Source organism: Xenopus laevis, chromosome 3L (genome assembly GCF_017654675.1).
Source record: "Xenopus laevis strain J_2021 chromosome 3L, Xenopus_laevis_v10.1, whole genome shotgun sequence".
Classification (NCBI taxonomy): Eukaryota; Metazoa; Chordata; class Amphibia; order Anura; family Pipidae; genus Xenopus; species Xenopus laevis.
The window spans coordinates 138554154-138570373 of NC_054375.1; the positions used below are offsets into that span (position 1 = coordinate 138554154).

At 39.6% G+C, this 16220-nt stretch overlaps 1 protein-coding gene across 6 annotated transcripts in view; it reads right to left on the reverse strand.

Moving 5' to 3' along the window:
* The window catches only part of pebp4.L (phosphatidylethanolamine binding protein 4 L homeolog), a 57680-nt gene extending 41703 nt beyond the window's left edge, over positions 1–15977 (reverse strand). For 2 of the 6 annotated variants that reach the window (XM_018251058.2, XM_018251054.2), the window contains exons 1-3: positions 15842–15943; positions 9576–9703; positions 9284–9416 (exon numbers count right to left, since the gene is read on the reverse strand). In XM_018251058.2, coding sequence (XP_018106547.1) covers positions 9284–9416; positions 9576–9697 — 255 coding nt within the window. In that variant the 5' untranslated portion in view covers positions 9698–9703; positions 15842–15943. 6 annotated transcript variants of the gene reach the window in all.
* Between the last annotated feature and the right edge of the window lie 243 nt (positions 15978–16220).

The following is a 16220-nucleotide window of genomic DNA, read 5'->3' on the forward strand; positions in this document are numbered from 1 at the left end:
TATAAATAGTTTATTACCAGCTTAAATGGATAGCTCACCTTTAAACAATTTTTTCCTTTGCTATAGACAGTTTTATTCTGCGACAACTTGCAACTGGTCTTTATTTATGATTTTGCTTTTTTTTGTTCAGCAGCTCTTTGGGTTGGAATTTCAGTAGCTATCTGGTTGCTAGTGTCCCAATTTACTGTAGCAACCAGGCTGTTAAAATGAGAGACTGGAAGCTGCTAAATAGGCCTTAACAAAAAGAATAGCAATAAAAAGAAAATAAAAAATATAGAGCAATAGTGTCAAATTATATTTTTTTACTGTAAAGGACTTTTTTTTCTAAATGAATACAAAATATATTACAGGTATGGGATCAGTTATCCAAAACCCATTATCCAGAAAGTTCCGAATCACAGAAAGGCATTCTCCCATGGACTCAGTTTAATACAAATTTTTAAAACAGATTTTCTTTTTCTCTGTTATAATACAACAGTAGGTTGTAATTTATCCAAACTATGATTTAATTAATCCTAAATAATAACAGAACCAGCCCATTGGGCGCATTTAATGCATTCATGATTTTCTAGTAGACTTAAAGGAGAACTAAACCCCCCATTGTGATAAGTCCCCACTAGCCCCCCTCCCTGCACAGTCTTACCCCTGAATTCTGTCCCCCCCCTAGAATAGCGAACGCACATGCAGAGTGAGCACAGCAGAGCTCACGGGCATTTTCTTCTTTTCATGACATTTGAGGTGTTTGGGGCATGCACAATTGGCGCAAATCGTCCAGTACGCGTCCAACTGAGCATGCGCTGAAATAGACGGAAATTGCCGAAGGGGAGGAAGAAGACATGAATATTACCGAAAAGATGAAGATGGCTATGTGAGCTCCTCTGCGCTCACTGCATATGCGATCACCTTTTCTAGAGGGGACAGAATTCAGGGGGTAAGACTGTGCAGGGGGAGGCGGCCAGTGGGAACTTATCACTATGGGGGTTTAGTTCTCCTTTAAAGGTATGAAGATCCAAATTATGGAAAGATCTATATCCAGAAAGCCCCAGGTCCCAAGCATTCTGGATAACAGGTCCCATACCTGATTATTTATTTAGAGAATTAGGGAATTTCTTAGATTCCCTATTATTTGGCTGTTTTAATTCACATCGAGAGTTGGGCTCCTTCCAAAAGTAGTCAATGATCCTTGTAGTTTCCATGACACGGATGGAGCCACCATTAATCGTGCATCTGCCATGAATAGGGCACATCATTTTGGTGGCATGGTTGGTTTGCATCTCTACAGTGCCTGGATATCACAAGTGAGGAGTACGTGTCATTTCTTGAAGTATTAAAAGTAATAAGACAGTCAGTAGAAGAGAGGAGAACATGTAGAGAAGGGACGTGCCTCAGTTCCTACATGCCGCCATGCTAATGTGTGTTAATTAACTGCAGATGAGGTACAACAGCACCAGGACTGGGACTGCTGAAATGTCAAAGCAAGATTCTTGGCACCACAAGATGAACAACCATCTGTATAAGAAATACATCTTCTGTCATTCTTCTTAACAAACTGAATTTGTTCTTAAGAAGCTTGGGCACAGCGCCCAAAATAACTGACTGGCACAGGAACTTGGCTGCATGTTATTTGGGCATGTGTCATTTGATAAGTATATTGCAATCGCACAGCCATCTTTATATATGTTTATGACCTCCAGGGCAATGTGCGAAGTGCAACATACTGGAGCGGTGTGCCTATTTTTTGCATTTGGTACACTGCCTTCCTGCCCTGCACTGAGACTTGCAGCTACCCTGAAGAATATCAGCACTACTGCTAGTGAAACTAAAAGCAGACTTACAAAAAGGACTTAGCAGCTTATTTCCTGGTTGGGCAGTCAATGTCATAAAGATGAATGCCATGCCTCGGTTCTTGTATTTATTCCAGCGTCTCCCTCTCCCCTTCCCTCCTACCTTGTTGAGGTTGTTCAAAGCAATCATTACCAAATTTATATGGAGAGACCGCCTCCCTAGAATTAAAATATCCACTTTATACAGGAGTAAAGCAGAATGAGGACTAGTCCTTCCAGACTACACTCGATACATAAGGCCTCTATCCTAAAAAGACTCATTGACTGGTCTCAACATTTAGATAAAGCCTGGTTTGTGATCGAGCAGCGGTCCACATGTGACCACCTGATCTATCTCCCGTGGATTGACAGATTACATGGAATTCTCCATAACACCTACTAAACAAACCTTGAAGGTCTGGTACATGCTTAAGGGGGAATAGAAATTCATTACATACACATACCTTCTTTTAACCCATTGTCAATAATCCTGTCTTCCCTCCAGCACTCAATACAAATATTTTTAAGGAATGGCTGGTGGAGGACCATTTTATTCATCTTATAGTTCATGGATTTGGACACATTGCAGTCAGCCAGACCCAACAGCTGATTTCAGATCAGACATTACTACAGATAGGCCCATAAATCTTTGGACAGACATCTTTTTTCTAATTTTGGTTCTGTACTTTACCACAATGAATTTTAAATTAAACAACTCAGATGCAGTTGAACTGCAGACTTTCAGCTTTAATTCAGTGGCTTGAACAAAAAGATTGCATAAAAATGTGGGGAACTAAAGCCTTTTTTGAACACAATCACTTAATTTCAGGGGCTAAAAAAGTAATTGGACCATTGACTCAAAGGCTATTTCATGGGCAGGTGTGGGCAATTCCTTCCTTATGTCATTATCAATGAAGCAGATAAAAGCCCTGGAGTTGATTGGAGAGGGGTGCTTGTATGTGGAAGATTTTGCTGTCAAAGGAGCTCTCCATGCAGGTGACTCAAGCCATCCTTAAGCTGCAAAAACAGATGGAAAAAAAAAAAAAAAACATCCGAGAAATTGCTACAATATTAGGAGTGGCAAAATCTACAGTTTGGTACATCCTGAGAAAGAAAGAACGCACTTGTGAACTCAGCAACACAAAAAGACCTGGACGTCCACGGAAGACAACAGTGATGGATGATCGCAGAATCATTGCCATGGTGAAGAGAAACCCCTTCACAACAGCCAAACAAGTGAACAAAACTCTCCAGGTAGGCATATCAATATCCAAGTCTACCATAAAGAGAAGACTGAATGAAAGTAAATACAGAGGGTGCACTGCAAGGTACAAGCCACTCATAAGCATCAAGAATAGAAAGGCTAGATTGGACTTTGCTTTAAAACATAGATCAACCTCTAACAGAATGATGGCAAGAAAAAAAGTACGAAGAAATTGTGGAACAGCTCATGATCCAAAGCATAGCACATCATCTGTAAAACATGGCAGAGGCAGTGTGATGACTTGGGCGTGTATGGCTGCCAGAGGCACTGGGACACTAGTGTTTATCCATCATGTGACACAGGACAGAAGCAGCCAAATGAATTCTGAGCTGTTCAGAGACGTTGTCTGCTCAAATCCAGCTAAATGCAAATTGATTGGGAGGCGTTTCAGAATGACCCAAAACATACAGCCAAAGCAACCCAGGAGTTTATTAAAGCAAAGAAGTGGAATATTCTTGAATGGCCAAGTCAGTCACCTGATCTGAACCCAATTGAGCTGCATTTCACTTGTTGAAGACTAAACTTCAGACAGAAAGGCCACAAACAAACAGCAAGTGAAAGCCGCTGCAGTAAAGGCCTGGCAGAGCATTAAAAGGAGGAAACCCAGAATCTAGTGATGTCCATGAGTTCAAGACTATCATTGCCAGCAAAGGGTTTTCAACCAAGTATTAGAAATAAACATTTTCTTTTCAGTTTAATTTGTCCAATTGCTTTTAAGTGATTGTGTAAAAAAAAAAAAAAACGGCTTTAGTTCCTCACATTTTTGTGCAATCTTTTTGTTCAGCCCACTGAATTAAAGATGAGTGTCTGCAGTTCAACTGCATCGGATTTTCATTTAAAATTCATTGTGGCAATGTACAGAACCAAAATTAGAAAAAAAAGTTGTCTCTGTCCAAATATTTATTTAATTAAATAAAGCTTTAATAAAAATGTATGTAAACCATGCACCAGGGCCAGATTGCATACACTCCCAAGTTCTAAGAGAGCTTAGTTCAGTTTTAGGCAGGCCCTTATTTCTTATTTTCTCAGATTTGCTTTGATCTGGTATTGTAGCTATGGAAAATTGATCTAATTCCAATATTTAAAAAAGGATTACGATCTCAGCCTGGCAATTATAGGCCAGTGAATTTGACATATGTGGTGGGCAAATTATTTGAAGGCTTGTTATGCATTATGAGCAGCAATCAGCATGGCTTCATGAAGTATAGGTCATGTCAAAGAAATTTGATTGCTTTTTATGATGAGGTAAGCAAGATGTTGGACAGTAGGGGGACCGTAGATGTGATCTATTTGGATTTTGCCACAGCGTTTGATACTGTGCCCCACAAGCGACTGCTTTCAAAACGAAGGTCTGTTGGGCTCAATGAATTCATTTGCACATGGATAGGAAACTGGCTACAGGATCGGGTACAGAGTGTGATTGTTAATGGGACATTCTCTACTTGGAGTAAAGTTCTTAGTGTGGTCACTCAGGGCTCGGTATTGGGTCCACTTTTATTTAACACAAAACTATGCAGCCCAATTAAATTCTATCCAGGATGGGGCATCCTTACAACAGGATCTTGACAACCTGGCAATCTGGGCAGCTAAGTGGCAAATGAGATTCAATGTTGATAAATGTAAAGTCATGCACCTGGGATGTAAAAATATCCAAGTCACTTATACCCTTAATGGGACTGCACTAGGCAAATCCATAATGGAAAAGGACCTTGGAGTCCTTTTAGATGATAAACGTGGATGTAGCAAGCAATGCCAGTCAGCAGCATCAAGGGCAAATAAGGTCTTGAGCTGTATTAAATGGGGCATAGATTAGCAGGAGGAGGGGGATCATTCTTCCACTGTACAGAGCACTGGTAATACCCCATCCAGAATATGCCGTACAGTTTTGGTCTCCAGTGCTCAAACAGGACATTTATGAATTAGAGACGGTCCAGAGAAGGGCAACTAAGCTGGTAAAAGGCACATTGGGGGTTTTCACTCTGGAGAAGTGGTGTTTAAGAGGTGATATGATAATGATGTATAAATATATAAAGGGGATCATATAACAATCTCTCTAATGCTTTATTTACCAGTAGGTCTTTCCAGCTGATGCAAGATCAACCATTCCAATTAGAAGAAAGGAGGTTCTGCCTAAATATTCGGAAGTGGTTTGTTACAGTGAGAGCTGTGATGATGTGGAATTCTCTCCCTGAATCAGTGGTACAGGCTGATACATTAGATAGCTTTAAGAAGGGATATACAGTAGTATATATAGATCTTGCGCAAAAATAAAATAAAACACTGGATGCGCAAAGTACAAAGGGATTCCGTCCCTAAAAGATTAAAACAATTGGTTTGATATGCGCTTCCGTTTATAGAATAAAGTACACCAACTTTTGTGTCCCCCAAATGTCTCAAAAGTTCCCTGTATTCTACAGGAATCCGGAGCCAAAAGATTTGTCACGATATTGCGTTCACACCTGGCGATCGCTTCTTGTCTTTAAAATAAAAGAAAAGACAAAATGCAACAATGTGAAATATCGTAAGAGCCGGTATTAGGGCCCTGCTTAGTTAGTACTCACAGGATTTCCCAGACACGGCTACAGATAGAAACCGATCCGCAGTGTGGCAAAGCTCAACCCGTCCCTCCAAGCGGTGTTACTGCTCTCTTCACGGTATGTTGCGCTCACTATCTTTGCGATCTCGCTCCTGGACGCACTAGTTGCCTCGTGTCCCACAGTCTCGGCGTCTTCTCATCTACTTCCTAGTTCAACCAGGGTCAGATCCTCACGGGATAAGTTAGCGGATAAGAGATGCCTTGTACTGGGGAATTGTACAAGCAACAAGAGGGAAACTCAAATATTTGAATGCCTTTTATTCATAAACATAGTAGTTACTTACACTTCAAAATGCTCTGCCTAACGCGTTTCGTGAATCAATCACTTCCTCAGAGGCTAAAGTTCACTTTACTTGGTCATTCCTTTATAGTCTGCCTAATTGGCATAATTGGTTACCTCCTTTCAATCACCAGCAATTAACATTCAGAAAGGATGTAAAAAGGGAATAGATACTTTAACTTAATGCATTTAAAATTGATACATTTAAAATAATTAAAAATACAAATTCTCGAAATTAGACATTTATATGTATTAAATAAATATTAAAAAACAATTTACTCAGATAAAACAATTTATATCAAGATCTATATTCAAACCCATTGGTTGTAACGTCTTTAGGGATATTATCCATCTGGTTTCTTCTTGTGATATTATTTGGACATTGTTGCCACCCCTCCAGGTTTTTGTTTTGTGTGCAATTCCCATAAACTTTAACTCACTAGGGTCACTATTGTGAAATAAGGAAAAGTGTTCTGAAACACTGTGTTTTTAGACCTTTTCTGATGTTCCTTATGTGTTCTGCTATTCTCAATTTTAATTTCCTAGTAGTTCTTCCAACATACTGTTTTTTGCAGGGGCATTCTAATAAATATACAACATTGACTGAATCGCAGGTTATTAATTTATTAATTTTATATTGCTTATTTGTCTGATTCGATTTAAAATCACATACATTTCTCGCATTGTTTTTCAGAGTTTTGCAGGCGATACCCAACCAAGTGGGATTACCTATCTCCTTCTTCAGGTAGCTAGGAGCCAATGACTGTCGCAATGTGTTTGGGCGAGTAAATACAATCGATGGTTTTTCCCCAATTTCTCCCCGCAAATCCTTATCCATTTGTAGGATGTGCCAATGTTTTTTAAAAATGTTGGCGAGTTTATATCCCCCTTTGCTAAATTTAGTAATAAAGGGTACACATTTTGAATCTTTTTCTTTGGTTTTCGTCCCCAATAACGCTGATCTATCAATTTCATCCACCAATTTCCTTGATTCCTCTATAAGTTTTGGGTCATATCCTTTTTCCAGAAAATCAACTTTCATAAGTTCGCAATTTTGCTGATAATCGACTGGGTTCGAACAATTTCTCTTGATTCTGCCAAATTGTCCCCTAGGGATATTATTCAACCACTTCCTATGGTGCCCACTATCATACGGTATATACCCATTACAAATTGTTCGAACCCAGTCGATTATCAGCAAAATTGCGAACTTATGAAAGTTGATTTTCTGGAAAAAGGATATGACCCAAAACTTATAGAGGAATCAAGGAAATTGGTGGATGAAATTGATAGATCAGCGTTATTGGGGACGAAAACCAAAGAAAAAGATTCAAAATGTGTACCCTTTATTACTAAATTTAGCAAAGGGGGATATAAACTCGCCAACATTTTTAAAAAACATTGGCACATCCTACAAATGGATAAGGATTTGCGGGGAGAAATTGGGGAAAAACTATCGATTGTATTTACTCGCCCAAACACATTGCGACAGTCATTGGCTCCTAGCTACCTGAAGGAGATAGGTAATCCCACTTGGTTGGGTAAAAATAAAGGTTTCTTTAAGTGTATGCAGTGTATCGCCTGCAAAACTCTGAAAAACAATGCGAGAAATGTATGTGATTTTAAATCGAATCAGACAAATAAGCAATATAAAATTAATAAATTAATAACCTGTGATTCAGTCAATGTTGTATATTTATTAGAATGCCCCTGCAAAAAACAGTATGTTGGAAGAACTACTAGGAAATTAAAATTGAGAATAGCAGAACACATAAGGAACATCAGAAAAGGTCTAAAAACACATAGTGTTTCAGAACACTTTTCCTTATTTCACAATAGTGACACTAGTGAGTTAAAGTTTATGGGAATTGCACACAAAACAAAAACCTGGAGGGGTGGCAACAATGTCCAAATAATATCACAAGAAGAAACCAGATGGATAATATCCCTAAAGACGTTACAACCAATGGGTTTGAATATAGATCTTGATATAAATTGTTTTATCTGAGTAAATTGTTTTTTAATATTTATTTAATACATATAAATGTCTAATTTCGAGAATTTGTATTTTTAATTATTTTAAATGTATCAATTTTAAATGCATTAAGTTAAAGTATCTATTCCCTTTTTACATCCTTTCTGAATGTTAATTGCTGGTGATTGAAAGGAGGTAACCAATTATGCCAATTAGGCAGACTATAAAGGAATGACCAAGTAAAGTGAACTTTAGCCTCTGAGGAAGTGATTGATTCACGAAACGCGTTAGGCAGAGCATTTTGAAGTGTAAGTAACTACTATGTTTATGAATAAAAGGCATTCAAATATTTGAGTTTCCCTCTTGTTGCTTGTACAATTCCCCAGTACAAGGCATCTCTTATCCGCTAACTTATCCCGTGAGGATCTGACCCTGGTTGAACTAGGAAGTAGATGAAAAGACGCCGAGACTGTGGGACACGAGGCAACTAGTGCGTCCAGGAGCGAGATCGCAAAGATAGTGAGCGCAACATACCGTGAAGAGAGCAGTAACACCGCTTGGAGGGACGGGTTGAGCTTTGCCACATTGCGGATCGGTTTCTATCTGTAGCCGTGTCTGGGAAATCCTGTGAGTACTAACTAAGCAGGGCCCTAATACCGGCTCTTACGATATTTCACATTGTTGCGTTTTGTCTTTTCTTTTATTTTAAAGACAAGAAGCGATCGCCAGGTGTGAACGCAATATCGGGACAAATCTTTTGGCTCCGGATTCCTGTAGAATACAGGGAACTTTTGAGACATTTGGGGGACACAAAAGTTGGTGTACTTTATTCTATAAACGGAAGCGCATATCAAACCAATAGCTTTAAGAAGGGGTTGGATGGCTTTTTAGCAAGTGAGGGAATACGGGGTTATGAAAGATAGCTCATAGTACTAGTTGATCCAGGGACTGGTCCGATCTTGGAGCCAGGAAAGAATTTTTTCCCTCTTTGAGGCAAATTGGAGAGGCTTTAAATGTTTTGTTTTTTTTTGCCTTCCTCTGGATCAACTGGCAGTTAGGCAGGTTAAAATAGAGTCAAAAGGTTAACTTGATAGACGTGTGCCTTTTTTCAACATAAACTTACTATGTAATGTAAAAGCTGATATTTTATACAAAATCAGGAAAATTGGTGATATTTATGAACTTGAAAATGTCCAGCACTAGTCTCATATTTCTGAGTGCACGGTATTGAGTAATACTGCTAAGGAATTATATCTACATACTTAAAACTTCAGTAACCAACAGCATTAAATGTAAGCAACAGTCAATCATTTAAAAGTACTTTCCATAGCCTAATTATAGTTACCGGTTGGGCTTTGGAGTATCTGACTAAAGGATGTTCCCACACTTTGGAGAGGCTCCAAGAAAAGTCAAAGCAGTTGGGGATATAGATGCAGGACACTAGGCCAATATCTGAATATATAATATCTAAACCTTTACTGCAAGACAAAAGGAGGGAGAAAAAAAAAAAAAAACATAAATATTAGTGTAAGAAAGAATGCTAAGTGAAACAAAAAGGTATGGCTGCAGGGTAGGAAAGAATGCAAACATGGCAGAAACAACATTATTTCTGGAATAAGTTCTGACAAATGTCTTACCTGCAGAATTTTTCATCCTCGCCATTGAAGAGTTTCCTTATGGAACATTCTTCAGCCTGTAGTGTATTGAAATGAGCGGTCAGAGACAGGATACCCAAGAGTAGGAACCACAGCCTGGCCATCTCGATCTAAAGCAAGAGGGAAAGAGAATCATCCAAAAATAAATTGTACTGATTGGAAGCGAGATAGAGGTACATTAAAAAAAAAAAACACATTTCTATTGTGGCATATGCATTATATGGGCTAAAGTAAGTGGACGCCTGCAGTGTTCAGCATCTCATTTCAAAACCAGGCAATTATTAAGAAGTTGCTGCTGAAACAGCCTTTGCCTCTACACTTCTAGAAAGGCTTTTGACAAGATGTTGGTGGGAAATGATCACATTTATGGGTAAGAGGTTGGGCACGCATGGTGGGCGATAAGGTCTGGCTCACATCAGAATTCCAATTGATCCCACAGGTATTTGTTGAGGTCAGGGCTCTATGCAGGTTCTTCCACTACCATCCCAGCAAACCCATTCTGTACTACCCTCACTTTGTGAATATAGGCAATATCATGCAAAATCGTTGCCACAAAGTAAGAGCATTACATTGTAAAGAATGTCATGATAAACTGGCCACTATAATTAAAAGGGGTGCCCAAATACTTGTGCCCATATAGTGTACTTAATGCAAACCACTTCTTTATCTTCTATGGCGTTTTGTCCATTGGCGGTTGTTTTCGATGTAGTTTTATTTAAAAATTAGGGATGCACCGAATCCACTATTTTAGGATTCGGCCGAATGCTTTGTGAAAGATTCCGTCAAATACCAAACTGAATCCGAACCCTAATTTGAAAAGTTAAAATTAGGAAGGAAAAAGAGAACCGCATGAACAGCACAGAGATGAGACATTTTGATGAATCTCGGCAGAATGCCGAACCAAATCCTGGATTTGGTGCATCCCTACTTAAAAAGCAAGTATTACTGGAACCAAGAACACTGCTGTTCTTCAGATGGTGCAAAATAAAATTATATATATATATATATATATATATATATATATATATATATATATATATATATATATATATATATATATATATATATATATATATATATATATATATATATATATATATATTTTTTTTTTTTTTTTTTTGCTAAATGGTTTTATTTTAAAGGGACAGTATACGCCTATACTAAACAGTACACACCTAACTAATAGGGCTTGTGTTCAAATTACATTCCACCTATTGTTTTAATTTTAAAGAATCCATATAGTTTCCTATTATTTGTCATCATGAAGCACTATTTTCACTGACCGTATCCCCACTTTCTTTATAAATAGGCCAATTTGTTCAGAGCTTACTATCCCCTTATCTTCAGTAGCCTTTGAGCAGTTCATCATTAGGGGCTTACTATCACGAGTCTTTGGTTCAGGAAGTGACAAGCAGGCCCGGACTGAGAATTAAAATAGACCCTTGCATTTCAGCTACACAGAGGCCCAATCAGCCCACACAGAGGCCCAAACAGCCCCCACCAGCCCACTAAATACTGAATTTATATGGGACTTTATAGCAGCCCCTCTGGCATTTGCCAGAACCCACAGATTGCCAGTCCGGGCCTGGTGACAAGTACTAAATTTAAACTGGCTTCATATTCTTGTTTAGTGCCAGAAATAACAGGAACCATAGAGATTTCTTAATTAAAACAATAGGCAAATATATGCAAAAAAAAAAAAAAAAAAACTCAGTATATTTAGCACAGGCCTTTGTATCTGTATTATCTGCTTCATTTAAAAAACAGTCACAAAAACCAAATATCCTCCTGACCGCTAAGGGCAAATTTACTTATGGTCGAATATCGAAAGTTAATTAACCCTCGATATTCAAATGCCAAATTGAAATCCTTCCACTTAGAATACTGAAGTCGAAGGATTTACCCCAATTCGTTAGAGCGATAAATCGTTCGATCGAACGATTAAATCCTTCGATTCGAAGGATATAAAATCCATCGATCGAACGATTTTTCTTCAACCCAAAAAAGCTTAGAAAGCCTATGGGGACCTTCCCCATAGGCTAACATTGACTTCGGTAGGTTTTGTTGGCGAACTAGGGGATCAAAGTTTTTTTTTTTAAAGAGACAGTACTTCGACTATCGAATGGTCTAACTATTTTTAGTTTGAATCGTTCAATTCGAAGTCGTAGTCGAAGGCTGAAGTAGCCCATTCGATGGTCGAAAAAAACCAGGGGGGGGTCGAAGTTTTTTTTATTCAATTCCTTCACTTGAACCAAGTAAAAGGGCCCCCCCCCAATGTCCTCAACTGAGTGAATTAATACATACAGACACTGGCAGAAGACTAAACAACAAACAAATGAGGTTACATGTTCTACATGAATATAATTTCAGGACCTGGAGAATCATTAAGAATTAAGTGCTCGTACTGTATATTTCTAGATCTTTAATAACAGAGCTGCTATGGCAACAAGTGATGGGGTGATGCCAAAGATCTAAGGCAATAGTGAAGAAAGCATTCTTGCAGCTGAAAATATGTGGACACAAAATGGATCATGCGACACTGGGTTTTTTTTTGTGTTAGGTGAATGGCAGGGGTGCAGCAAAACAATGGCACCCTCTAATATTACTTAGTGTGTAACTATATAGCAGTGTCAGGAGAAAGACATACTGATATATCTCAGTAGATAAAGAGAACTGAATGTAACAGAACCATGACAGCAGGGCGAATATACTCCAGAATCACTTACAAGCTCGTTTTCCATACTGGAAACCAATTTGGATCAGGCACAATATATAACCCAGATGTGTGTGTCACTTGCATTCTGGTCTCTCACCTGTGGAACTTTTACTTTTAAATTAGTAACCCTCAGCTTATCTACTGCCAACTCCTTTATCCCCCATCTGTTTTCCTTAGTTTCTATCTGCTATATAATAATATGGAATTATACAATGAAGAATATAGAAACTGCAGTGGTGCCAATTGATCCTCATCATGCAGCTCAGGTTCAAAAGCAACAGATATGACCCATGTGGCCCCCCAAGTCACTGATTGGTTACTGCCTGGTAACCAATCAGTGAAAACCAAGAGAGCTGAAAAGCAGGAAGTAGTGTTCTGGCTATTATGTTAGACATCCAGTCACTGCAGCCTTTATACATTACATTTTTGGCTAACTATATGAAAATTTTTTATTTTGCACAGCCGATTTACCTAGTTTTTATACTGAACAATTCCTATAAAGTCCGGCTTTTGTACAGGCCAGTGAAGTTATTTCACTCCCATCTCAGCAAACCAGTTCTAGATCAACCTTGTGCAGGGGGGGGGGTCAATGTCAGTGCAGGCTCAGATAATGTTTATTTTGAAGGAACATGAACATCAAAAAATGAAATTGTTTTACAGGAGAATTCAACCTGTGGGAAAAAAAACATGTACCCCCCTCCCCAGGTAGACCTCCCTCCTACCCCAGGCTAACTACCCCCCCCCCCCCGGGAAACTGCCCCATTCTTTATACTTACCCCGCAGATTCTTCCAGCGGAGTTGCATGCATCCATCTTCAGGGAGATCGGCAATTTCTGTGTAATTCCGCGCATGTGCAGTTGTCGCAAACTGCTCCAACTGAATACCGATCTCCGGTCAGCTTACAGAGGACGCAGAAGATGGATGCGTGCAACCTAACACCAATACACCCAAAGCAATATTTTTAAGAGATACAATTTTTGGTTGCAGATAATGTTCACTTGCCCACAAATATTTTAAAGTATTTAATTTGTAGGAAGGCAAACCCTGAACGGTCCATAAAAAAAAATTAAAAAAGTTTAAATGCAACATGCTGCATTTTAACACTTGATGGATTCGCATTGAAATTCCACACTTCGCTATCTGTACATTTTTTTGTGAAACTGCAGCAAAAATTGGCTGTGAAAAAATTTCACTGCAACAAACCCCCCTCCAAGACAACAAAAGTCGCCGCAACAAAAAAACGCCCATTGACGTTAATCCATTTGGACAAAGTCACCAAGACAAAAAAAGTCAGCACAAGAAAAAACACCCACTGACTAATGCAGTTGGAGTGATAAAAAAGTTGTGCACATAAAAGAAAAAAAAAAATCACCTATGGACTTAAACTTATTTCACTAATTTTTCAGCAGTTTCGCAAAATTTTCGGCCAAGCAAAGGGGACAGATTTGCTCGTCACTAGAAATAACTGGTGGTAAAACCCAATATATTGTAAAGTCGTCCGAAGTTTCCTCCAGAGGCGACTTTGGAAGAAGGAAGCAATGCATCGGTTTTACCGCAGACAATTTCAGTTATGTTCAATGGAGAGCCATTTTTTGGAGCTTTATCGCCCACAGTCGTGTATTTTTAGAGAAGGAAACAAATCTCCCCGTCGGCTACTGCCCTTACCCTGCACTTTATGAAAACTTCTCTTTCTGCAGTTCTCAGCCAATGCCCACAGTCTTATCAGTGCCGGCCACATGCCTCTCGGCAAACAGTCCTCATATTTCCCTGACAGTGCAGACTTTCAGGATCAGAAATCCTTGTGACACCGCGTCCTATTCCCTGACATGTGCTTGATATAAACAAGCATAGTAGCACATGAAAGTTTGTTTATACAGTACTGCAGCATGACTTACTGTATCCATATCTTATTTGCCTTCCAACTCAATCCATGCACTCCCTTAATACCCGGACCCTCCCTACAGTAAAAATATTAACAAAACATCAGAACTCGCTTGCTTCAAATGAATTAAAAGGAGTGTTTCATCTCTAAATTAACTTTTAGTATGTTACAGAATGGCCAATTCAATGCAACTTTTCAATTTGTCTTCATTATTTGTTTTTTTTTTAGTTTTTAAATTATTTGCCTTTTTCATTCTGACTCATCCCCGATTTTTAAATGGGGGGGGTCACTGACCCCTGTCTAAAAAACAAATGCTCTGTAAGCCTACACATTTAGAGTTATTGCTTATTTTCATTACTCATCTTTCTATTCAGACCCTCACCTATTCATATTCCAGTCTCTTAGTCAAATCAGGGCATAGTTGCTAGGGTAATTTTGACCCTAGCAACCAGATTGCTGAAATTGTAAACTGGAGAGCTGCTGAATAAAAAGATAAATAACTCAAAAACCACAAATAAAAAATGAAAACCAAATGCAAATTAGCTCAGAATAACACTCTCTACATCATACTAAAAGTTAACAGAAAGGTTAATAACCCCTTTAATAATACCCGCGCCCTCCCTACTGTACAAATACAAAACACTTGCAGTATAACACCAACATTAAAACTCACTTGCTTCAAATGCCTTAAGAGTTTGATTTGATCACTGACCCCACAATCATTTTGGTTACCTTGTCCTAGTACTCCTACATCTCTTGAAAATAAAATCGCTTATTTGCAACGCTGAAAGCCATTATGTATACAATGATCAAGTCTAAGCAACTTTTCATTTGGTCTTTGCTATTTTGTTATGGTTTCCTTCTTCTCTCTCCAGCTTTCAAATGACCATGGCAGCAAAATCCTATCGCTCTGCGCAGGGTCGGACTGGGAGGCATGGGGCCCACCGGGGCTACTGCCCCAGGGCCCCCTCCAGCCGCCACTGCCGCTCCGGAGTGCTGCAGGGGGGCTAGTGCGCATGCGCACAAACGCGGTGCCGCGTTTGTGCGCATGCGCGCGGCGCCGCGTTTGTGCGCATGCGCAGCCATTGTATTCTACCGCGACCCCAAACAAAGTGGGGTCGCGCCGCCCCACTAAGTAGCGGATCTGGGCCGGCGGGGCCCACAAGAGCCCGGGGCCCACCGGGGTTTTTCCCGGTGTCCCGCCGGCCCAGTCCGACACTGGCTCTGCGAGGCTTCAATTTTATTCTTATAGTTATTTTTTTATTACTCGTCTTTCTATTCAGGCCTCTCCTATTCATACCAATGTGCGGTTGCTAGGGTAATTTGGACACTAGCAACCAAAATGCAAACTGGAGATTGGTTGAATAAAAAGATAAATAGCTTAAAAACCTCAAATATTAGAAAGTAAAACCCAACTGCAAATTGTCTCAGACTATCGCTCTCTCTCCATGGCAACTGCAGCAGCACTAAGTGCCATAGGGACCTGAGATGTACAAAACAACAGAACACCTGGAGGACCTAAATGTCAGCTGTCAATCAACTTTTGATCAACTTTACCCCGCCACAAAAGGAGTCCCCTGACTAAATCCTGGTGGAACTCCTCAGCAGCTACATAACACAACGACTACATGCAGACGATAAATGCCTTACCTCACCCAATTAATTCTCCACAACTGCTTCCAACCCTCACTCAGCGCACCCCCAGCGCTCACCTTATCACCACACCAGTAACCCACGTTACTCTCAGCTGCGCCGCGCACACACCTGTTTATTTTGAAGCTGGCCCCGCCCTCTCCACGTGGTATACTTCTGACTGAGCGCCTCGCACAAGCCGCTTTCTGCTCTGATTGGCCCCGCCTGCTGTCACTCTTGTGTCTGAGAGCGGCACATTAAACTGTGGCAGATTAGTTCTATATAATGAAGGAGCGGCTGGAGATATAGGAAGGATGAACTAAATCTTAATTCACTGATAGGCGACTGGGTATGTCTTTTTTTGTCCTCCACAGCTCTCTGTAAGATCAGGAGAGTT